Source organism: Portunus trituberculatus, chromosome 46 (assembly GCF_017591435.1).
Source record: "Portunus trituberculatus isolate SZX2019 chromosome 46, ASM1759143v1, whole genome shotgun sequence".
Taxonomy (NCBI): domain Eukaryota; kingdom Metazoa; phylum Arthropoda; class Malacostraca; order Decapoda; family Portunidae; genus Portunus; species Portunus trituberculatus.
This window is the reverse complement of record NC_059300.1, coordinates 28,569,329-28,589,882: the sequence shown is the minus strand read 5'-3', so window position 1 is coordinate 28,589,882 and position 20,554 is coordinate 28,569,329. Positions and strand designations below refer to the sequence as shown.

General features: G+C 40.5%; 1 protein-coding gene across 10 annotated transcripts in view; it reads right to left on the bottom strand.

The window, feature by feature from the left end:
* The window catches only part of LOC123520139 (disintegrin and metalloproteinase domain-containing protein 11-like), a 722,595-nt gene extending 704,422 nt beyond the window's left edge, over positions 1-18,173 (bottom strand). For 3 of the 10 annotated variants that reach the window (XM_045282070.1, XM_045282071.1, XM_045282078.1), the window contains exon 1: positions 17,426-18,171. In XM_045282070.1, coding sequence (XP_045138005.1) covers positions 17,426-17,738 — 313 coding nt within the window. In that variant the 5' untranslated portion in view covers positions 17,739-18,171. Of the gene's footprint in view, positions 1-17,425 lie in introns of all 10 variants that reach the window. The other 7 variants (XM_045282075.1, XM_045282076.1, XM_045282079.1 and 4 more) reach the window with 4 other exon arrangements.
* Positions 18,174-20,554: the final 2,381 nt, after the last annotated feature.

Below are 20,554 nucleotides of genomic sequence, written 5' to 3'. Positions count from 1 at the left end.
ACTCCACCTCAATGTGGCGCACGTTAAATGATGCTATGTATGGCAAAAAGTAGAGGGGACTGCGTTGATGCATGAATCATACTGAATAAATAAATTAATAAATAAACTTTGTGGTGCAAAGTTCAAGCCTCAGCAGTTGCCTGCCCATTGGAAGCACTGCAGTGCCACCAGTAACTCAGCACCAGGAACACATCAGAAACATCCTCAAACTTTCCAGCGGGTGGGCGACGGCGCTCCAGCCACGGCTCACCTGCTGCAGGTGGGCGAACACACGCACCGGATATGCACGGTTGCGGTAACGAGTGAGTCGGTGTGTTGCGTGGTGGATTGGTGGGAATCACTCATTTTTCATTTTCGAGCACACACACACACACACACACACACACACACACACACACACACACACACACACACACACACACACACACACACACACACACACACACACACACACACACACACACACACACACACACACACACACACACACACACACACACACACACACACACACACACACACACACACACACACTAAAAGCACGAGTACAAAAATACCTAACGACTGAAAAATATGAGCACTGTTCCAGACAAGACCACTCTCGGGCCCTGCCTCCCCTGCCTCGTCTACTGTACCCTTCCTCGAAGCTTCCTTTGTCCCTCCCTCTCCTAAACAAAATACGCTTTCAGCCTTTCCTATTCTCCCTCTCCTGACCTTCCCCTCTCAATCACTTACCCTCCCCTCCTCCCTCCCCGCCATCACGCTGCTCTCCGCCTCCCTCGCCTTGATTACACACATGGGATGGACAAAATCGATGATAAATAAACATCGCTTCCTAGAACTGCTTACTCTCTTTACGAGCGGGCGTCTTAAAGCCTCCTTTGTTACAGTGAAAAGAAGATGCGGGTCATTCCGGCGGACCCATTAAGGGCTCTACAGGTAAATTAAGGTAAATATAGCACTCTTATACACTCGTTGATCTAGTGAGTGAAGGGGTGCACTATTCCCAAATCACACAGGCTTATGTTTTGCGCAAAGTTACACATTCACTTTGCAATATGGAGGCAAGAGTAACAACAGTTATCGCGGACATAAACTTTAATAAAGGTAAACGACATAGCTCAAAACCCCGCTGCCTATTTCTGTTGGCTAAAATCAATTCAATGCCTTCCATAAAGCAGCTATTTTGGTGCAGTACGACCTGCAGTGTTGAATGGGAATGCGTTATGAATAAAACATATGAAGCAGTTACATGGTTCACGTACAGACAAGCGCAGCTAATACCCGTCACAGAGAGTCTGATTTCTTTATCATTATAGTTATGATTTTTTCCCCTCCGACAAAACTGCGCCTCCAACAACACTGCAACTAGGACAAATTAGTATACAGACAATATTTATACGCTACTCCCACACAAACAATACTGAGGTAGATTACAGCTTTCTCTTTCTTTATACAGCAACTGTTTCTTCCATTACTAGAGTTAGTGTAAAGAAACGCGAGCAAATCAGACAGGCTGGTCAAAGTATGAAGATTTATTGCTGTTTGTTACCCATTTCCTTCTATTATCTACTCATTTGTTTGGGTTTATTTTATTGTTATTTCGTTCTTTCTTTTTATCCTACACTAAAAGAAACAGACAAGCAGTTAATAATGGTTATGCAGTGTTTAAACAATATATTTCAGATATGAATCTCTCTCTCTCTCTCTCTCTCTCTCTCTCTCTCTCTCTCTCTCTCTCTCTTCGTGACCTGAATCATGCACTTTTTTATATAGCTAATTAAACCACTGTCACTTACAGTAGTAACAATATATGTGACAGCAGTAGTAGTAGCAGTAGCAGCTGGAAGAGGAGGAGGAGGAGGAGGAGGAGGAGGAGGAGGAGGAGGAGGAGGAGGAGGAGGAGGAGGAGGAGGAGGAGGAGGAGGAGGAGGAGGAGGAGGAGGAGGAGGAGGAGGAGGAAGAGAAGGAGGAAGAGAAGGAGGAAGAGAAAGAGGAAGAAGAGGAGGAAGAGAAGGAGGAAGAGGAGAAGGAAGAGAAGCAGGAAGAGGACATGGACGAAGAAGAGGAGTAGGAGGAAGAAGAGGAGTAAGAGAAGGAAGAGAACAAAAAAAAAAGGAGGGAAAAAAGGAGGAGGAGGAAATAACATTGAAAACTCAAAAGCACCCTTGAAATCCCTTAAAAAAATACCAATATAAACCCTTAATACACCCCTGCAAACCCTTGAAGCACCATTTGAAACTTCTATACCTATACTGTTTATAAGTAAAGGAAACACCATAACCTTTTTTTTTTTTATGCAAGAGGAAAACTATCTAAGGGCACCAAAAGATTAAAGAAAGAGGCCCACTTCAAATGCAAGTTCCCTATAATAGTGGTAAAGAAATAGCCAAAAGACAGGACAAATGTCTTAAAACCTCAATCTTTAGAACCACAAAAGCATCCTTGATAATCCTAAAAACACTAATATAAACCGTTAAAGAAAACCTTGTAAATCCCTGAAACAACAATGTAAACTCCAGACATCTTTATAAGTAATACAACTCTGAAAACTCGGGATTTTTGTACCGTAGAGTTAGTGAAATGTGGACCTCTATCACCGTAGACTTTTTACGGTCTAGGGGGATTAGTGAGGTGCGATATTCGTTAAAATAAGGCTGTATATTTTCTTATATGTAGTAGTAGTAGTAGTAGTAGTAGTAGTAGTAGTAGTAGTAGTAGTAGTAGTAGTAGTAGTAGTAGTAGTATGAGGAGGAGGAGGAGGAGGAGGAGGAGTTTGTTTTACTTTGGGAATGAAAAAGAAATAAAAAATATAAAAATGATAATAATAATAATAATAATAATAATAATAATAATAATAACAATAATAATAATAATAATAATAATAATAATAATAATAATAATAATAATAATAAAACAGTAATAATAATGATAATAATGCAAATAACAATTATAGTAATAATAATAATAATAATAATAATAATAATAATAATAATAATAATAATGATAATAATAATAATAATAATAATAATAATAATAATAATAATAATAATAATAATAATAATAATAATAATAATAATAATAATAATAATAATAATAATAATAATAATAATAATAATAATAATAATAATAATAATAATAACCATAACATGAATAACGTACCAAACTCTCCATCTCTTAACTGAATAGCGTTGAACAGAAGTCACCTTGAGTTATTGATGCACACTCAATAATTGTTACTCATCGTACCAAAAGGAGGCAAAAGGGATGACGCACTACCGTTCACAGATCACTCCCATCGTGCCACTTCTCCCTAACCCCGTCCATACTCCACACGCTCCGGATGCCTCACGACTGGCCGTAAACACGCTCGATAAACAAAATGAAGGATGTGAGGCGTGTGTACGAGTGGTAATTGATAGGCTCGTTGACCTTAGTGTGAAAAATGACCGTGGTGAGTTTTTTTTCTTAAATAACATGTTTGTGTCTTAGAATACCAATTGAACTATCATCCCGCTTTGTGAGACAGTTACTGCAAGATCTTTACTCCCAGGACAACGATTCGGTATTTGGAAAACTTACTGGTAGACGAAGTACATTATCATTACAGTGTATCATTTCACTCATAGAGTTCTTACGTATTTGGCATCCTTTATATATCTACGAGAATGCGTTGGCGATTACACGTTTGAAGACCAATAGGCTTAGAGGTTTGTCTTTTTATTTACTTGTGTTATCTTCCAAAGTAATGTGTTGATGGACCCTTATGTTTAAGATCCCAGTATAGGGACGTTAGTATTTTCTTTTTTATGTTTTATTATATGTTTCATGATTTCTATATTAGTAAAAGCTTTGAATTTATTTATCTTTGTGTAACTCTAGCTGCTCGAGGGTTAACATGTTATCACGTTTACAATTTATACAAAGCAACAAAATACCCGGTGAATATAGCTCAGCAGAGACACAATATAAGCTCAGCAGAGGCACAATATAGCTCTGCAGAAACACGATTTTAACCACACTCCAATGTAAACGAAAACGATCACTACCCACATTCAAATATTTCCCGTTAATGATCTGCTGCATCTTGATATTGATCGATGCGCACTGAGGAACACACACATACATATTATCTGACCGTAAACACAACTAGGATTAAAGCTACATGACCTACACCTTCCTTCACAAAAAAACTGGCTATTTCAACCACAACAGGATGAAACTATCATCATACACGACATTTATTACTTAATAAAGGAACGGGTGCAAGAAGACGAAAACTTCAGAAACGGCATGAGACATCGTAAAGGAATAGCTACAAGACACAGAAACTTCACACCCACTACCTTAATAATAGATCGAAGCATACACACGTACGTTGCCAAACCTTTAAACAAACCTAAATAAATACACACGCACGCACACTCACACACACACACACACACACACACACACACACACACACACACACACACACACACACACACACACACGGTACTTTATCATAGCCACTCTAAAATTACAAAAAAATAAAACATGAAGCAGTGATTGATTAAATGATGTCATAAACGCTAAGTATTTTGTCTATAAATCAAATATGAATTCATAAAAGAAGAATTTAACTGATTTACATATAAGAATTCCACAAAGACCAAGAGATACCTAGAATGTGATAAAAGAAGATAGACACTGATTTTTTTTTTTTTTTGCGTTTTGAGGAGAGAGAGAGAGAGAGAGAGAGAGAGAGAGAGAGAGAGAGAGAGAGAGAGAGAGAGAGAGAGAGAGAGAGAGAGAATAAATAAGAAAATACAATTATTCCCATTTGACTGAAATAGTGCAACGCCGAAAAGGAAAAAAAAAAAATCACTCGAACCTCAATCACACACCTAATCCCAGCACAACCAGACAGAACAAAAGTAATAACAACAATAATACACTCAATCACATACGATCATATAACAATAACAACTCTCCTCTATAAGAACACACGCCACAAAGCAGGACGCGTGAACCCAACCAAGTACTCCTCAGCAAAACAATTCATCACCAACATTTACTGCCCATAACACGGCGCTCCAGCCCTCGCCACATGGACCAGTTGTGTGTGCGTTGTGTTGCTCTATTCACGATGTGTTTCTTACGAGCTCGTTGAGACCAATGTGCGGCAAGCTATGAGGAATACAGACGGTAGTTATGGCCACTGCTAGAGGTGATGTTAAAGGTGCATTTCGAGTTTGTAGATTAGTTTTGTTTATATATTTTTTTTTTACGATATGTCTATCGTTTTCTGTTTTAGTTAGCCAAATGTATAACTTAGGGATGTTCATCTTGACATTTTTTTTCTAATCATCTCTTACTATTTATTTTCTTATTTTCACTATAGCAAATGTTCGATGCATCTTCTTGAGCGCTTTCGTTCTTTCGTATGTAGTTGTCAATGGACGCATTATGAATAACGAAATCCACGTGTATATTTTTTTTTTATTTACACTGGTGGTGCAGAAAACATGTTGAACAATCATTAGAGTCACAAAAATACTACTGGAAATGCCGTAATTTGCACAACAAATACGGTTCTAAAATAAAAATTAGTTCATGTATCAAAAATTCATTCATAATTTTATTTTCCACCGCTGATGCAAAATATATGTTAAACTATCACTGGTAGGTCACAAAAACACTGTTAAAAATCTAAATGCCTTCCAACGACTCCATAGACAATTGCTGTCATCAAAACGTTGAGAATGTGGACTTATAACACTTATTTCACATTTTTACCTGCTTTACCCACTTTTCATTCTTCATAAAATCATCTTTACCACATATAATCTAAACACTTACATTTGAAAAAGAATTCACCTCCCACCTTATTCTGCTGCTAACTCTCGGCTCTTTATCTGTCATCGTATATCACTTCACTCCTCTCTTATGTTAATTGCAGACCTTTTCACCACAATTCAAACTGGCTCACTTTTTGTCTGGCACTCTTAATCATCTTTTTGGCATCACCTTTGCAGTAGCTTTCAACATAGAGGCACACACTGATCCGTATTTTCAAACACTAGTATACTTGAAAGCCATAAAGATACGCTGGCATCTCAAAGGTGTTTTTTTTTATTGATGGTGCAGGGTTATTACAAAACTAGAATCATTAAAACACACTTGCAAAACGACTTTAATATCAATTAGAATGTGCTAAAAATAAAGATAAATGTGTGTGTGTGTGTGTGTGTGTGTGTGTGTGTGTGTGTGTGTGTGTGTGTGTGTGTGTGTGTGTGTGTGTGTGTGTGTGTGTGTGTGTGTGTGTGTGTGTGTGTCCCTTGCACGTAATTTTCTCTTCTCTGCTACTTTCTGTGTCATTTGTGTATAACTGTAGTGTTCAAATATTAAATATTCTAACGCTAGTTACTATGTTTAATTATATCTATGTATGGATTCTCTCTCTCTCTCTCTCTCTCTCTCTCTCTCTCTCTCTCTCTCTCTCGCACAAACAATCACACGCACAAACAATCAATCATCACAAAACTATTTACCAACCAACACACACACACACACACACACACACACACACACACACACACACGTCCAAACAGGAGTCGGGCAATCGGTCACATGTTAAGTCATTTAAAACCAAACTTAGACAGCACGCTCATTATTCAGTTATGCGGTCAGTGAGTCAGTTAGGCAACACACACACACACACACACACACACACACACACACACACACACACACACACACACACACACACACACACACACTTATAAATATTCCGCCTCATTCCTATATGCACCTATCAAGATGTCCCTTCGCAAAATATAAACAACGCGGAATGAAGAAATAGTCGTAGAGATGAGAGAGAGAGAGAGAGAGAGAGAGAGAGAGAGAGAGAGAGAGAGAGAGAGAGAGAGAGAGACTCCATATACACCCATATTATAAAGAATAGGAGAAGAATAGATGAAAAGGAGGCAAGTAGTACACATTTACGAGACATTTTCTCTCTCTCTCTCTCTCTCTCTCTGGTCTTTCTGCCGAGCCTCACCAATGACACAGAGGGAAGGGAAGCGCAGAGGCTGGACGGGATAATGGAGGGAATGAATCAGCCAGTCTATCACCCATTAGCTTCTTCACTTCTCATTTACTTCTCTTCTTTTTTTATACTCTATTCCTTCCCGCTTCCTTCCTTGCCTGTTCTGCTTGCTTGCCGGCTAGCTGGCTGACTGGCTGACTGGTTGACTCTCTCTCTCTCTCTCTCTCTCTCTCTCTCTCTCTCTCTCTCTCTCTCTCTCTCTCTCTCTCTCTCTCTCTCTCTCTCTCTCTCTCTCTCTCTCTGCATGTCTCGTTTCTCCATCCCTGTCTCTTTTTCCTGAAGTGACTTTATCTTCATACTATATTTTGTATTAAAAAAAACAGAATGAAAAGTAAATAAATAAATCGTTCCAAGATATAAAACAAATAGACAATGTGAGATAGAATAATGATATTTACACATTAAAGTAGATACTCATATTTTTCTTTTGTGAGCTATGAGTAGTAACATAAGAGACACCAAAGCAGAATATTGGGTACTGAAACACTGTCTCCACGTTACTATTATGTATACACGATGAAACACTAGCACACACGTATCCACATTCACTATTCTTCACTGCATTAAGATATTCAAGAATCCATCAAAAAAAAAAAAAACGAAACTTGATGTATGGTTAAAGAGATGATGATATTTTGACCCGAAGACGTTAAATCACAATATTACCTTTTCCTCTTCATCTGACTCATGATGAAAAGAAAGCGATATGTGTTTCTATAAATCACTGCCAACGTCATAGAAAATCGCTCACCAATGTTAGAATGTGTGAATAGATACAGGCTTTTCTTCTGGTTAATAAATAAATAATGTTGGAAATATATTGAGTACTCGATACTGAGTCACTGCCACTCTTCTAAGTGTAGAGCAAACATAAATGTGTCACGGGCTGGATGCTATCATTCAACACAGATCTCCAATACTTCAGCCTTAAGTAAATCATGATATATGCTACTCTTATCTGCCTAAGGTTAATAAAAGCAATACAAAGAATAATCGATACTTAGATGAAATTCCCAAATTGTGTCCACTGGCGGGATAAAATGAGCGATGTAGTGGCATTGATGGAATACACAAGCAATATTTCACTAATATATTGGTGAAATATTCATCACGATCTCAGTGTACATAATATATTATGTACACTGAGATCGTGATGTACATAATTCCCTTTGAGCACAGGGGAAATAAAGGGATATAAAAGTACAGTGCTGAATCTTGTGGACTGCCACTATCTTCACTCCTCCAGTAACACACCGCTTAGTCTTTACAAAACCACAATTATTTATCTATCAAAAGGGGAAAAATTAAAGAAAATTCTAGTGGATATATCAACTAGAAATGATATTTTTAGTCACTGATTGCGATAAATGTCCCCTTAAACTTAATATTTTTTTTTGTAAGTGCAACCCGAATATAATTAAATTGATGCCATTGGACTGAAGTAATGAAGTAGCACCACAGTATACAGAAATGTGTCGTGAACGAACTGCAATTGTTTAGCCACAAAGATCTCCAATACTTAAAGCGAAAACGGCCGGCTATATTTTTCCCTCGTAAAGTATAACCAAGAAAGGCCCGCCGGAGACTTACGCGGCGGCACCGTCCCTCAAGTAAATAATGCGGCGTGAATCACGGAGCCCTGACAGTCTTGTGCCAAAAATGTACAAGATGTGGGAATGTGGATCCCTGCCTCTTTTAATTCCCAGGAGATAGAAAATCGTGCCTTCAAATAATTTTAGGACTCAAAACTTTAAATAAAAATAAGGTAGAGCACTTTTATTTTCAGTTATCAACGGACAGAAACATGTGAATTTACTATTAAAAAAAAGCAGGAAACGAAAAAACGTAAGCTTATAACACTTTTTTTCTTTTCACTTTTAAGAAACAAAAAAAATGTTGCTCTTTTTACACTTTTTAGTTTTCATCTTACAAGAACATATGCATCTATATCAGACATAGATCTGCAACACTTTTCCACTTCCTAGCACACAGGAATAAGTGTATTTTAGTCACATTTACCAAAAAGACGGTAAAAAAAAAATGTTGACTATAAACACCATTTAGTTTCTAGCACACGAGAAAGTATGGAACTTGAACACTTTATTTTCATTCATCAATAAACGGTATCTTTACTACTTAGGAAACCCAAACTAGAAAATTTTCACTGTAAACCACTCGCCTGCCTCCTTCCCTCATGGCAAAAATACAAAAGAATCGTATGCATTATTATCAAGGGAAAAAATGCGTGAAGGGTATGGATCTATACCACTTTCACACAAACACAGAAAGAAAGTGAATGAAAGAAAGACATTGTGGAGGAGTGCCACTTTTAAATCGGGAAAAAAAAACACACAATAGACAATAGACCTGCTCCATTCTTAGCTACCACTGAAAAACAATACGATATGGATGTGTAGCACTTGTAAGTAACTGAACGCCACAACACGCGAATCGAATATTTTTAAGATACCAGAGATAAAATGTAGCTCTTTATCACTTTCCTCTCGAGTGTGTGTATCATCGCTTTTAAATAACACACAAAAAGAAAAAAAGACAGTAAACTTCATAATCTTTTATACAGAAATGAGCATTTTATCTTGGTCACTTTTTTTTCACTCCAAATAAACACCACCAAACACACGAAACTCCACCATACTTACGATTAGGATAAGAAATACACTCGTGGTCTTTCTAAAATCATACTCTGAAACTTCACCACATTTCACTAAATTTGATGATGGATAAAGCCCCGCAAAAAAAGCAAACAAGCCACCTTCGACCACACTCAGCTCGATCATTCCTACAGCAAATAAGAATACATAAACAAGTGTTCCTGGCAAGAAACAGAGTAAAATATATCCACTCCTTTTCACGGTATGTTTTCATTTCATCTTAACCATTCAGTGCCATGCCATGTTTTCATATTCATTCTGGTTACTATTTGGCAATTTTAAACAGTGGTGATTAAAATAGTAAAGACACTGGTTTTTAATCTTCTGACCTGTATAGACACATCCTAATGCAAAGAAAATCGTTTAATTATACCCAAATATCATGGTAAAAATGCGTGTCAGTACTGAAGGAGTTAACACCAGCCCAACCAAAGGCCATTTTAATGAGACAAAATTTAACCCGACCACCCCTTCGCTGTCAACGTCATATTTCTAAAAGTAATCTCTGAGATCCACATCACCTCATTAAGCTTAACGAGAGCCTACGTACATATCATGGCAGTCAGGAAGCTAAGAAGGCTAAAACCCTCTATCTACTGACAGTCTCCTAAAAAAATTACAATTGATAGAGTCGAATCAGAACGGAGGACTCTAAACTCGGAAATATAGTGTTGCACATTACCCCACCATGACAAAACAAGCACGGGAACACACACACAAGGATGCTGCTAGAAACCACTACCATAAACGTATACCAATATCCACTGGTCCCCATGCACAAAATCTTCTCTCTTGACTATCATCTGTGAGGATGCGTGTATAACATAAAAACATAGGAAAACTGCTGAAAGATATAGTCTACATGTAGCCCTCTGTGTCCACCTATCATCGCTATCACCATAAATTTGTATAATCTCTTAAAACGCCATGTTGACTGCACGAACGATCCAAGGAACGATATACGAGTAAAATGCTAGGTAAGGGCAACTACAGTATGACGTACAGGCTGTTTCTGCGTTAAAAAGTGCACGAAATATGTAAGACTAAAAGATTAACTAACATGAGAGCAAATTTTTCGATCAGCGTACATTCATTTAACTTTCCCTTTGAAAAAAAAAAAGTCACATAAATAATGCAAAAAGTTGAGGGAGAACATTTTCCATCAGCACTTTATAACAAACTAGGAAAAAAAATATAAACACGTCGGAAAAAAAGAAATCAAAGAAAGACAAAAAAAAAATAAATAAAAGAAACATGCAAATGGGCTGAGAAAGTTTCCGATCTACATACATACATTAAAGCTTTGCACGAGTTGGAGGGAGAGAAAAAAAAACAAAAAAAAAAAACAAGAAGGTAAAACATAAGTATAGATAAAAAAGATAAAAAATAATAAACAAAGGAAGAAAAATCCACATCCACCTACAACATTATTACAACTCATTTTCTCGACCAAGAAAATGAGAATGAGTTGTTAAGATGTCTTCAGGTGAGATTTAATTGATTTACCTCACCTGACTTGTAGCAGTGTGTGATCATTTTACCTCTCTCTCTCTCTCTCTCTCTCTCTCTCTCTCTCTCTCTCTCTCTCTCTCTCTCTCTCTCTCTCTCTCTCTCTCTCTCTCCTGGAGAGAGAGAGAGAGAGAGAGAGAGAGAGAGAGAGAGAGAGAGAGAGAGAGAGAGAGAGAGAGAGAGAGAGAGAGAGAGAGAGAGAGAGAGAGTAGTAGTAGTAGTAGTAGTAGTAGTAGTAGTAGTAGTAGTAGTAGTAGTAGTAGTAGTAGTAGTAGTAGTAGTAGTAGTAGTAGTAGTAGTAGTAGTAGTAGTAGCAGTAGCAGTAGCAGTAGCAGTAGTAGTAGTAGTAGTAGTAGCAGTAGCAGTAGCTGTAGCAGTAGCAGTAGCAGTAGTAGTAGTAGGAAGTAATAGTAACAGTAACAGTATTTTAATGATAAACAATTCACGTCCTGAGTTTAAGCTTTATGTGATTGTTTTAAAGACGACAATGTTACATGAAGTTACCTAAAAATTCTGAATATGTTCCCCACAGATCTTTTTTTTTCTACATATTTTCTTACATTTTTTTTTTCATATCTTTTATTATTTCCATATTATATGTGGTAAATATACATGCGTGTGTGTGTGTGTGTGTGTGTGTGTGTGTGTGTGTGTGTGTGTGTGTGTGTGTGTGTGTGTGTGTGTGTGTGTGAATATAATAAATACAAAGCGCTCGTACACGCATACACACACACACACACACACACACACACACACACACACACACACACACACACACACACACACACACACACACACACACACACACACATTTTCGCTATACAAGGCAAAGTAAACACTATATTTTATGTGTTGCTTTTGATGTGTGTGTGTGTGTGTGTGTGTGTGTGTGTGTGTGTGTGTGTGTGTGTGTGTGTGTGTGTGTGTGTGTGTGTGTGTGTGTGTGTGTGTGTGTGTGTGTGTGTGTGTGTGTGTGTGTGTGTGTGTGCGTGTTCAGAGACATACTAATACAAGCCACTATGCAAAAGAAAACTAACACACGACACAATCCTCTACAAAACCCACTACCAAAGCCTAAGTAATAAGTGGCACCTTTCCCAATTACACCCAACAAATCAGGCTATCCAAAGAGACGGACAGGCAAAATACAGACATTCCTCAGGCCACGGACAGTCTAATCGTGGGATGGAAGCATTAACAAGGCACGGGAGGGCGGAAGGATGGACCACCAGGAGCTCTATTTTACAAGTGATCAAAGCGCTTTTCTGGTCCGCTTTTCAATCGTATATTCGCCTTAACCAGCGGGGAACACAGACCTCCTGACCCCCCCTGCACATTATTAACTCCTAACCTGATCCATAAAGCTCGTCAGGTAATGCAGGAGGAGGAGGAGGAGGAAGAGGAGGAGGAGGATAGGGGGATAGAGTGCGGTGTTTTCAGTGATGGGTTTGGTCTAATATATAGGACGGCCTGTACTATAACTCCAGCTAAGTGAGGATGAAGACGACGGAACTGCCACAGGAAAAATACACACGAATCTCCAAAGGTAAACTGAGTGGAGTCATTTAGCTTCACTAACCTCTCTCTGCCTTGACCTGGTCCCCTCCCTGTCTCTTTGCTATCTCTCTCTCGTTCTCTTTTTTCTCTCCAGCTCCTGCCTCCTTGCCTTCCACCTGTGGCAGCCAGTGAGGTGTGTGTTTAGCAGACATTGTTTTGTGATCAAGCGAGCTTCAAGACTTTCACTTCTGAGCGGAATGATAATGATGCAGTGTGGTTCCTGCCTGCCTGCTTGCCTGCCACCTTGTATGTCCGTCTTGGGTCTGTCTGGTGGATTTTGTCTAGACTCGATCCTGGTGTTGCTTCTCCTTCTTTTCCTTCTTCGTTTCTTTTGTATGGTGATTGAGTTTTTAATTGCTATGGTGGTGATTTGTTTTGGTGACTGGTTTGCTTTGTGTACATGGCGTGTTTGTAAATGCTGTAAATTTTGTAGTCTACTCTGCAATTGTATGTTTTAAGTGTTATATAGTGTTGATGTTGCTTTCTCAAGGGTGCATCAGCGTTCAATACTGCATTAGTCAGTAATGTACATTATCTTGATACGTGTGCTTTCCTAGTTAAGTTACCGTTTTATCTTAAAATCAGTCAGCGATGGAAATTAGACATTACATATCATTGTATACCTAATGAGTGTTACTTCCAGAGATAAATAGGTGTTCTCTCCTGTCTTCCTCATTAAGAGTTCATTCATTACATCTTCACACCAAAACACATCAGCAACAAATATCATATGTTCCGCCTTCAGATTTTGCTATGATTCCCTCAAAGCGAGTCATAGCAGTCTCCCTTCTCAGTATGGCGGCATCGACTCTACGGTGACGGGGCGAGGCTCCCAGCACACGACGCCGCAGGACTGTCTTTCGAGGCACCAGAAATGTAACAAGATATCACACAAACTTTGCGATCTCATCAAAAAATGTAGCACCACAAACTTTATCTCACGGAAGAAACTGTTTATCGAGTTTTCTTTTACCGTTCTATTTGATCTTCCCTTAAAAGTATTGGCGTGTTTTCTACGTTTTACGATTGGAGTTATGAAACAAGATTTACAGCGACAACCGTGAATGATTTGTTTTTTCTTCATTACTATTATTATTATTATCATTATCATTATTATTATTATTATTATTATTATTATTATTATTATTATTATTATCATTATTATTATTATCACTATTATCATTATTATTATTATTATCATTATTACTAATCTTGTAACTATTATTACTATTAATTTTCTTATCATTATTATTATTATTATTGTTATTATTCCCTTTAACACAGGTTTCTTAACAAATGGATTCAAGAATTTAGATAAGCAATTTTACGACTTTGATCAAATAATGAAGGAAAAAGAACGTTTATTTCATAGGAGAATCACTTTCTTGACAGCCTTCAGTTCGTTCCTTAAAATTACAGATACTCATTTTTGTATCATGAATCAGGTTTTCACTGTAGAATTATTGACAACACATTCCGCATCTTGTACTTGCTTGGGAGTATTACTGAGATTTCATTAAACTGAATTAAAGATTATGTTTCTGATACTTTACAAGATTAAGCGTAAAAATCATTCATGACTTTTCTTATTATTGACACACTTTTATTTGGTTCAGTGAGACATTATTGCACGCTTTACATCTCCTCTCACACTGTTCCACTCTTCATTCCTCCTTTTAATTATCTTGCGGGTTTTCTTTTACAATATTGTTATTCTTCCCATAGAAAAAAATTATTGATATTTATTTCAAGTTTTGTAATCGGATTTAAGAAACAAGATGAGAAACTGTACGATCTTACTCATATAACGAAGGAATAATAACGTTTACTTCGCAAAGGAATCACTTCTTTTATACCCAACGCATTTCTTTCGTTTCACATTTTATATTGACTCAGGATCTCACTGGCAAGTTCACACACCTTGTACTTGCCCTTCCTTTATCAGTACCCCTATAGTTTAACACCTTATAGTGATCGCTGCATGCATTGCCTTATACTGTTCTTTCCATTTTATGTATCCTATTCGGTCATTATACTCCTCCTCTCACAAGTATCACTGCAAGTCTTGTGTGTCCAATCCTACACAACTATCACTCCAAGTCTTCCAATTATCGCTACGTACATTATGCTCTCCTTCTCTCACATGTATTTTGTTTTTCCTTCAGATCTTCCCCCTCCCAAGTATTACTGCAAGTCTTGTTTTCCTTCTCACTCACCCATTACTCTTAACCTCCTCACAGTTATCACTATGTCCACTCTCGTGTGCCTCTCTTTCCCTCTCTAGTAGCCTCCATATCTTCTCCATCACAAATACTACTAAATGTCTTATGCATCTGCTTACTTTTGTTCTGTCACTGAAAATTTCTGTCTTCCCCAAATATCAACATTTTTCGATCAAAATCCAGTAATCTGCTAACAATGTTTGAAAGATCTGACAAAGAAGTATTATAAGATTATCTGTTGGCTTATAAAAACAAACATCTGATATCCTTGAACTGATAGAAAATGTTAAACTCTATGGAGGTGTAGCAGTTTATTTGACGTCTGATTGCACCACGAGTCAGACATATTAGAGATGTATCGGATGTCGAATTTCAGACATCCGCGGATGCGGATGTATATGCGATGTCATTTTGCGGATGCAAATGCGGATGCGGATGTCAGTCTCTACTAAAATGCGGATGCAAATGCGGATGCGGATATCAAAATATGACATCCTCGCGGATGCGGATGCGGATGCGGATGTTTTTTACGTCAAACGTTCTCACCAAGAGGAGCACCCTCCCCCCTCCCGAAAAAAAAGCCTGTTTCAACGTCAGACCATGCAGACAGGAGAAGTTTATTTACTATGTTTGTACTTCATAGTCACTAAGTAAAATTCGCCCCCTCCTCCTGACCTTCCCCTAAATTCTAGACACATTACGTTGTGTAAGTTTGAAAGGAAATGAATCCGTGATATTATTTGCTTTAGTTTTACTAGATAATTAATTCATTAGACGCACATCACTAAATTTACTACACATTTCTAACCTCTGTCTGAACTCTAAGTCTGTAAGCAGCAGGCAGTACTCTGCTGGTCTGTATCTGTAACTGCGTGTCTATACTCTATATTACGAGTATATTACTCTATAATATATAGGTTGTGCAATACACAACACACATCCGCATCCACACATCCTCTGTTGAATGCGGATGCGGATGCGGATGCGGATGTATATTACATCACAAATGCGGATGCGGATGCGGATGCGGATGTTCAGTTTATCACAACTGCGGATGCGGATGCGGATGCGGATGTGAAAGAATATGCGGATGTTCCGCGGATGCGAATGCGGATGCGGATATCCGATACATCTCTAAGACATATTCGTCCGTAGCGTGGCAACCAATTCCTTTCGCATCCGCCAGCCAAGACCAACACATAGCAGAGCCAAACGAACTGTGCCTCGCCCTTCCCTCTCCGCAATATAAGAAGGAAATACTGAGCTAAACGACGAACCACTGACTGATATTCCCCACCAGTACTATCATCACCTCCATCTCCACCACCACCATCGCCATCATCATCATCTCCATCACCACCACCACCACCATCATTGCAGTGCCGTCCTCTCCTCCCACCACCACCACTGCAGCATCACGCTCTCTTCACCGCCACCACCACCACGAACAGACAAAGTAATGGCAGAAAAAGCCAGAAAACACGCGTATAAAAACCGTCAGATTATTTAGAGATCTTTGAGGGGCTTTGCGGCTCACCACCATATGCCGAGCCGCAGCAGATGGCACCAGGTGAGCTAACATTCAGATGAACCCACGCCATCTGTCACACTCCCACAGCGAGGGATAAAAGCTGCACAGGACCAAGGGAGAGGGGAAAGTGAAGTAAATAAATCATAAATCATTGGGACAGTAAAGGCATGAGGTAGTGGAAACGTTCGTGACAGGAGGGAGCGAGCGGTGCCAAGACTGCAGCGGCGAGGCAGGCAGTGCTGCTAAGGGGGAAACTAATGGCTGGCGACTGACCTATATACGTGTGCCGGATAATGACTTACACAGAGGCTAGTCCCAAGCACGGCGCTGTGGGAGGCTGGCGACGCACCGCACTACAACCTGACGGAAGGAGGGAAGGGAGGCAGGCCCTGCAGAAGTGAGCCTTTAATAATGTGGTGATGAACGAGGCGGGTGTTAAGAAGAATATGAGAGCGCGCCGTCCCACAGGAACCATCATGCTGTGGAGGGTGTGAAGCATCATCAATAATGTCATGTCAGTGCCGAGCATGTGCGTGCGTGCGTGTGTGCGTGCTTGTATGTGCGAGATTTATGTGTGCAGTTGCGCACGCATCGCCGAGTACAGTGCGCATTACACCCAAGAAACACTCGGGTAAATGTTCTTTGATACGCCTATTTGTGGTGCAAAATTAGGCCAAACATAAAACTGCCTTCCCTCCCCACTAACCTTTCATCACGCCCGCCCGGAATCGCCCCCGGTGTAACAGGCGGCACCACCAGCCTCACACCGCCCCCGCCACTGTGACAGAGCTTATCAGCTCCGCTACAAACTTCTACACGCAAACTAATAAAGCAAGTTACTCACCTCGCGGAGATTCGCTTAACCCTGAGGATGAAGAGGAGGACGAAGACGAGGAAGCAGTGGCTACGACTGACGAGGGCAGCACCAACAGCGCCAGGACTAAGCAGGCCAGCGACGGCATGATTACCAAGAGAGAGAGCTGCTTTCGGAGAGAGACTGGAGAAGCGGTGGGCGGTGTGGGCCCCATGCTCGATATTGCTGATGCTGAGGATGCTTTTCCTGCCACTTCCGTTGCTGATGCTGTAGCTGTTGAATTTGGTGCTGTTGGAGTCCCCTGAGGGGCTAACCACTCGCCTGCCACTGCCTGAGCAAACATTAGAGCCAGCAAGCATCATCACCGTTCCCCGCCAGCCACCATCATGATGGCAGAGTACCGTCGGTTCGGGCTCTGGCTCCAGATCCGCCACTCTGGGCCCTTCAGTTCCACAGCTCCGGTCACCACGGCAGCCCTGCCGCTCCAGCCAACACTTGAGTGCCTCGGACCAGCACCAATACAGCAACACACACAAGTATCATGCACTGCTCCCTCGGGACGCCGCGCCACGAGGCAGCCTCAGCGAGTACCCACCGGGACTACGAACAATCCTGCTAGCACCGTCAAACACACACACGCGCGCACCGCGGCCCTCAGAAGCACCAGCGTCCCTTCCGGCCGTGGGCTCCCTATCGACTGGGAGGCTGGCGCCCACGACCCCCTTGCGCTTGAAACCAGTTCGATCTGCGCGCGCACAGTCCGGCGCTCGCCCCGACCCTAGCGGCGGCAGGGTGCGACACACAGCTTCAGGGTTAAGGCTTGAAGGTCTTCCCCCCCTAAAACCAAGGCAATATAAAGTCTGATAAAGTAAGCAAAGCTATTACTTGAGCCATGAGTCCCTATAGATGTACAGAGAATCCCGTCCCTGAAAGATGCGGCCCGAGATGACGAGGGGAGCGGGATAGCAGGGTGAGGAGAGTGGTACACCTGGTTGGTGGCGGAAGCCGGCTCATGACGCCACGCAGGTGAGCGAGCCATGGACGCACCTCACCAGCCTCCACTATCCGCAGCCTCAATGGCTCTTTAAACCAGCCCCTCACACAGGTTATCACTCACACATGCCGCCATGCACATGGCATGTTTCCGTGCACCATCCTGACGTGCACATCGACATGCACGGCACTAACACACCAAGCTCAACTTTATTTCAGTCGAGTACAAGTTGATCCGCCACCGTGGCCTATTTCAGCCGATGTTAGGCAGCATTAGGGGCAAGACTCATTTGTTCGCGGCAGGTAACGTCACTCAAAGCGTCATTATCCTTACAGCGTGCTACACACCCTCACTCCATTTACAGGGAGCACGAACACGAACAAAAGACATGAAAACTCCTCTCACAGCATCACATCCTAGTCCTGGGGAGCACAGCAGCGCCCGCAGCACGGCACAGCATCCAGCAGAAGGAGGAAGAGAAAACGAAGACAAACAGCAACTAAGACAGGACATCCACATCCCCTGCAGCATCTCATCCATTACACCAGAGCCTCCGTGCTGTGGCAACCTTATCAGCAGCACGTCAGCGACCCTCGCCATAGCAATGCACGCACCCAACCTTGCCCTGCCCAAGCCTGCACCCGCCTAGCCCTCAACAGCAACACATACACAGCAGCAGCAGATGCGCAGCACTGCACGACTATTTAATAACGCAGCACAACCTCGTTCTAATCAAGAGAGCAACACAATTACAATTTCCAGCTTCAAAGGCAGAGGGAGGGCAGGAGGGAATACTAATAAAAGAAAAAAGTGCTACGGACACTAAACAAGAATCGCACATGAAATAACAGGTTATCGCTGAGCTTGGAATTTATCCTAATGGCGCAATGTTACAGCGGTGAACAATTAGCAGGTTTACGGCATGAGAACCTGCATCCAAATTTAAACCAACGTTAAATCACCGAGCTTGAGGGGACAACAAAACATATATATATAAATGTGTGTGTGTGTGTGTGTGTGTGTGTGTGTGTGTGTGTGTGTGTGTGTGTGTGTGTGTGTGTGTGTGTGTGTAGCCATAGCACCAGATTAGAACCACTGGCACCAAAAATAGCTTCACCAAACGCAGGGTCAGTCAGGCAGGTGTAAAAAACGATGATGATGGTAATGAAAAACACACAACAAAGAATTGAAAGGAAAAAAACATGTATATATATATATATATATATATATATATATATATATATATATATATATATATATATATATATATATATATATATATATATATATATATATATATATATATATATATATATATATATATATATATATATATATATATATATATATATATATTCACACACACACACACACACACACACACACACACACACACACACACACACACACACACACACACACACACACACACACACACGAGAGAGAGAGAGAGAGAGAGAGAGAGAGAGAGAGAGAGAGAGAGAGAGAGAGAGAGCTCTATCGACATCACCATCATCAGCATCACCATCAGTGCTATCATCATTTCGTTCCAATTTGAAATCATTATCAGTATTGTCAGCAGTTATCATCACCATCATTATTATTCTCTCCTTGTTTATTGTCCATCATCCTCATCATTATCACCACTAATATTATTATCCTTTATCAATCATTATTGCCACCACTATCATAATTATCACCATTTTCAAATATCTCCCTTCTCCTTCCCCTACCATCACCACCCACATCATTATTTCCTCCATCATCACAATTATAATCTCCCCTCCTATTACTCATCACCACCAACACTATCACCATTATTATCTTCCCCTCTTGTTATTTACCGTCACCAATGTTTCTTTCCTGGTATCTCCACCACTGTCACCACCACCACCCCCACCACTGTCACCACCACTACCACACTACTGCATTCAAAGAGTACTGTGCTGCGTATCTTACCTTCTGTCCACCACCACTCACCTGGAATCAATATCTAATTAACTAAAAATTTAATTAACTTGAGCCCAGTAAAGCAGACACCATACGCTTCAAACTCCCTCTCCCTCTCTCCTCTACCTCATCCTACTCTTCCCCCTCCTCTCTCCTCCCTTCCATTCTCCATATATGTAACAGTCCCTGCCTAAAACCTTGCAGTGATATGACAC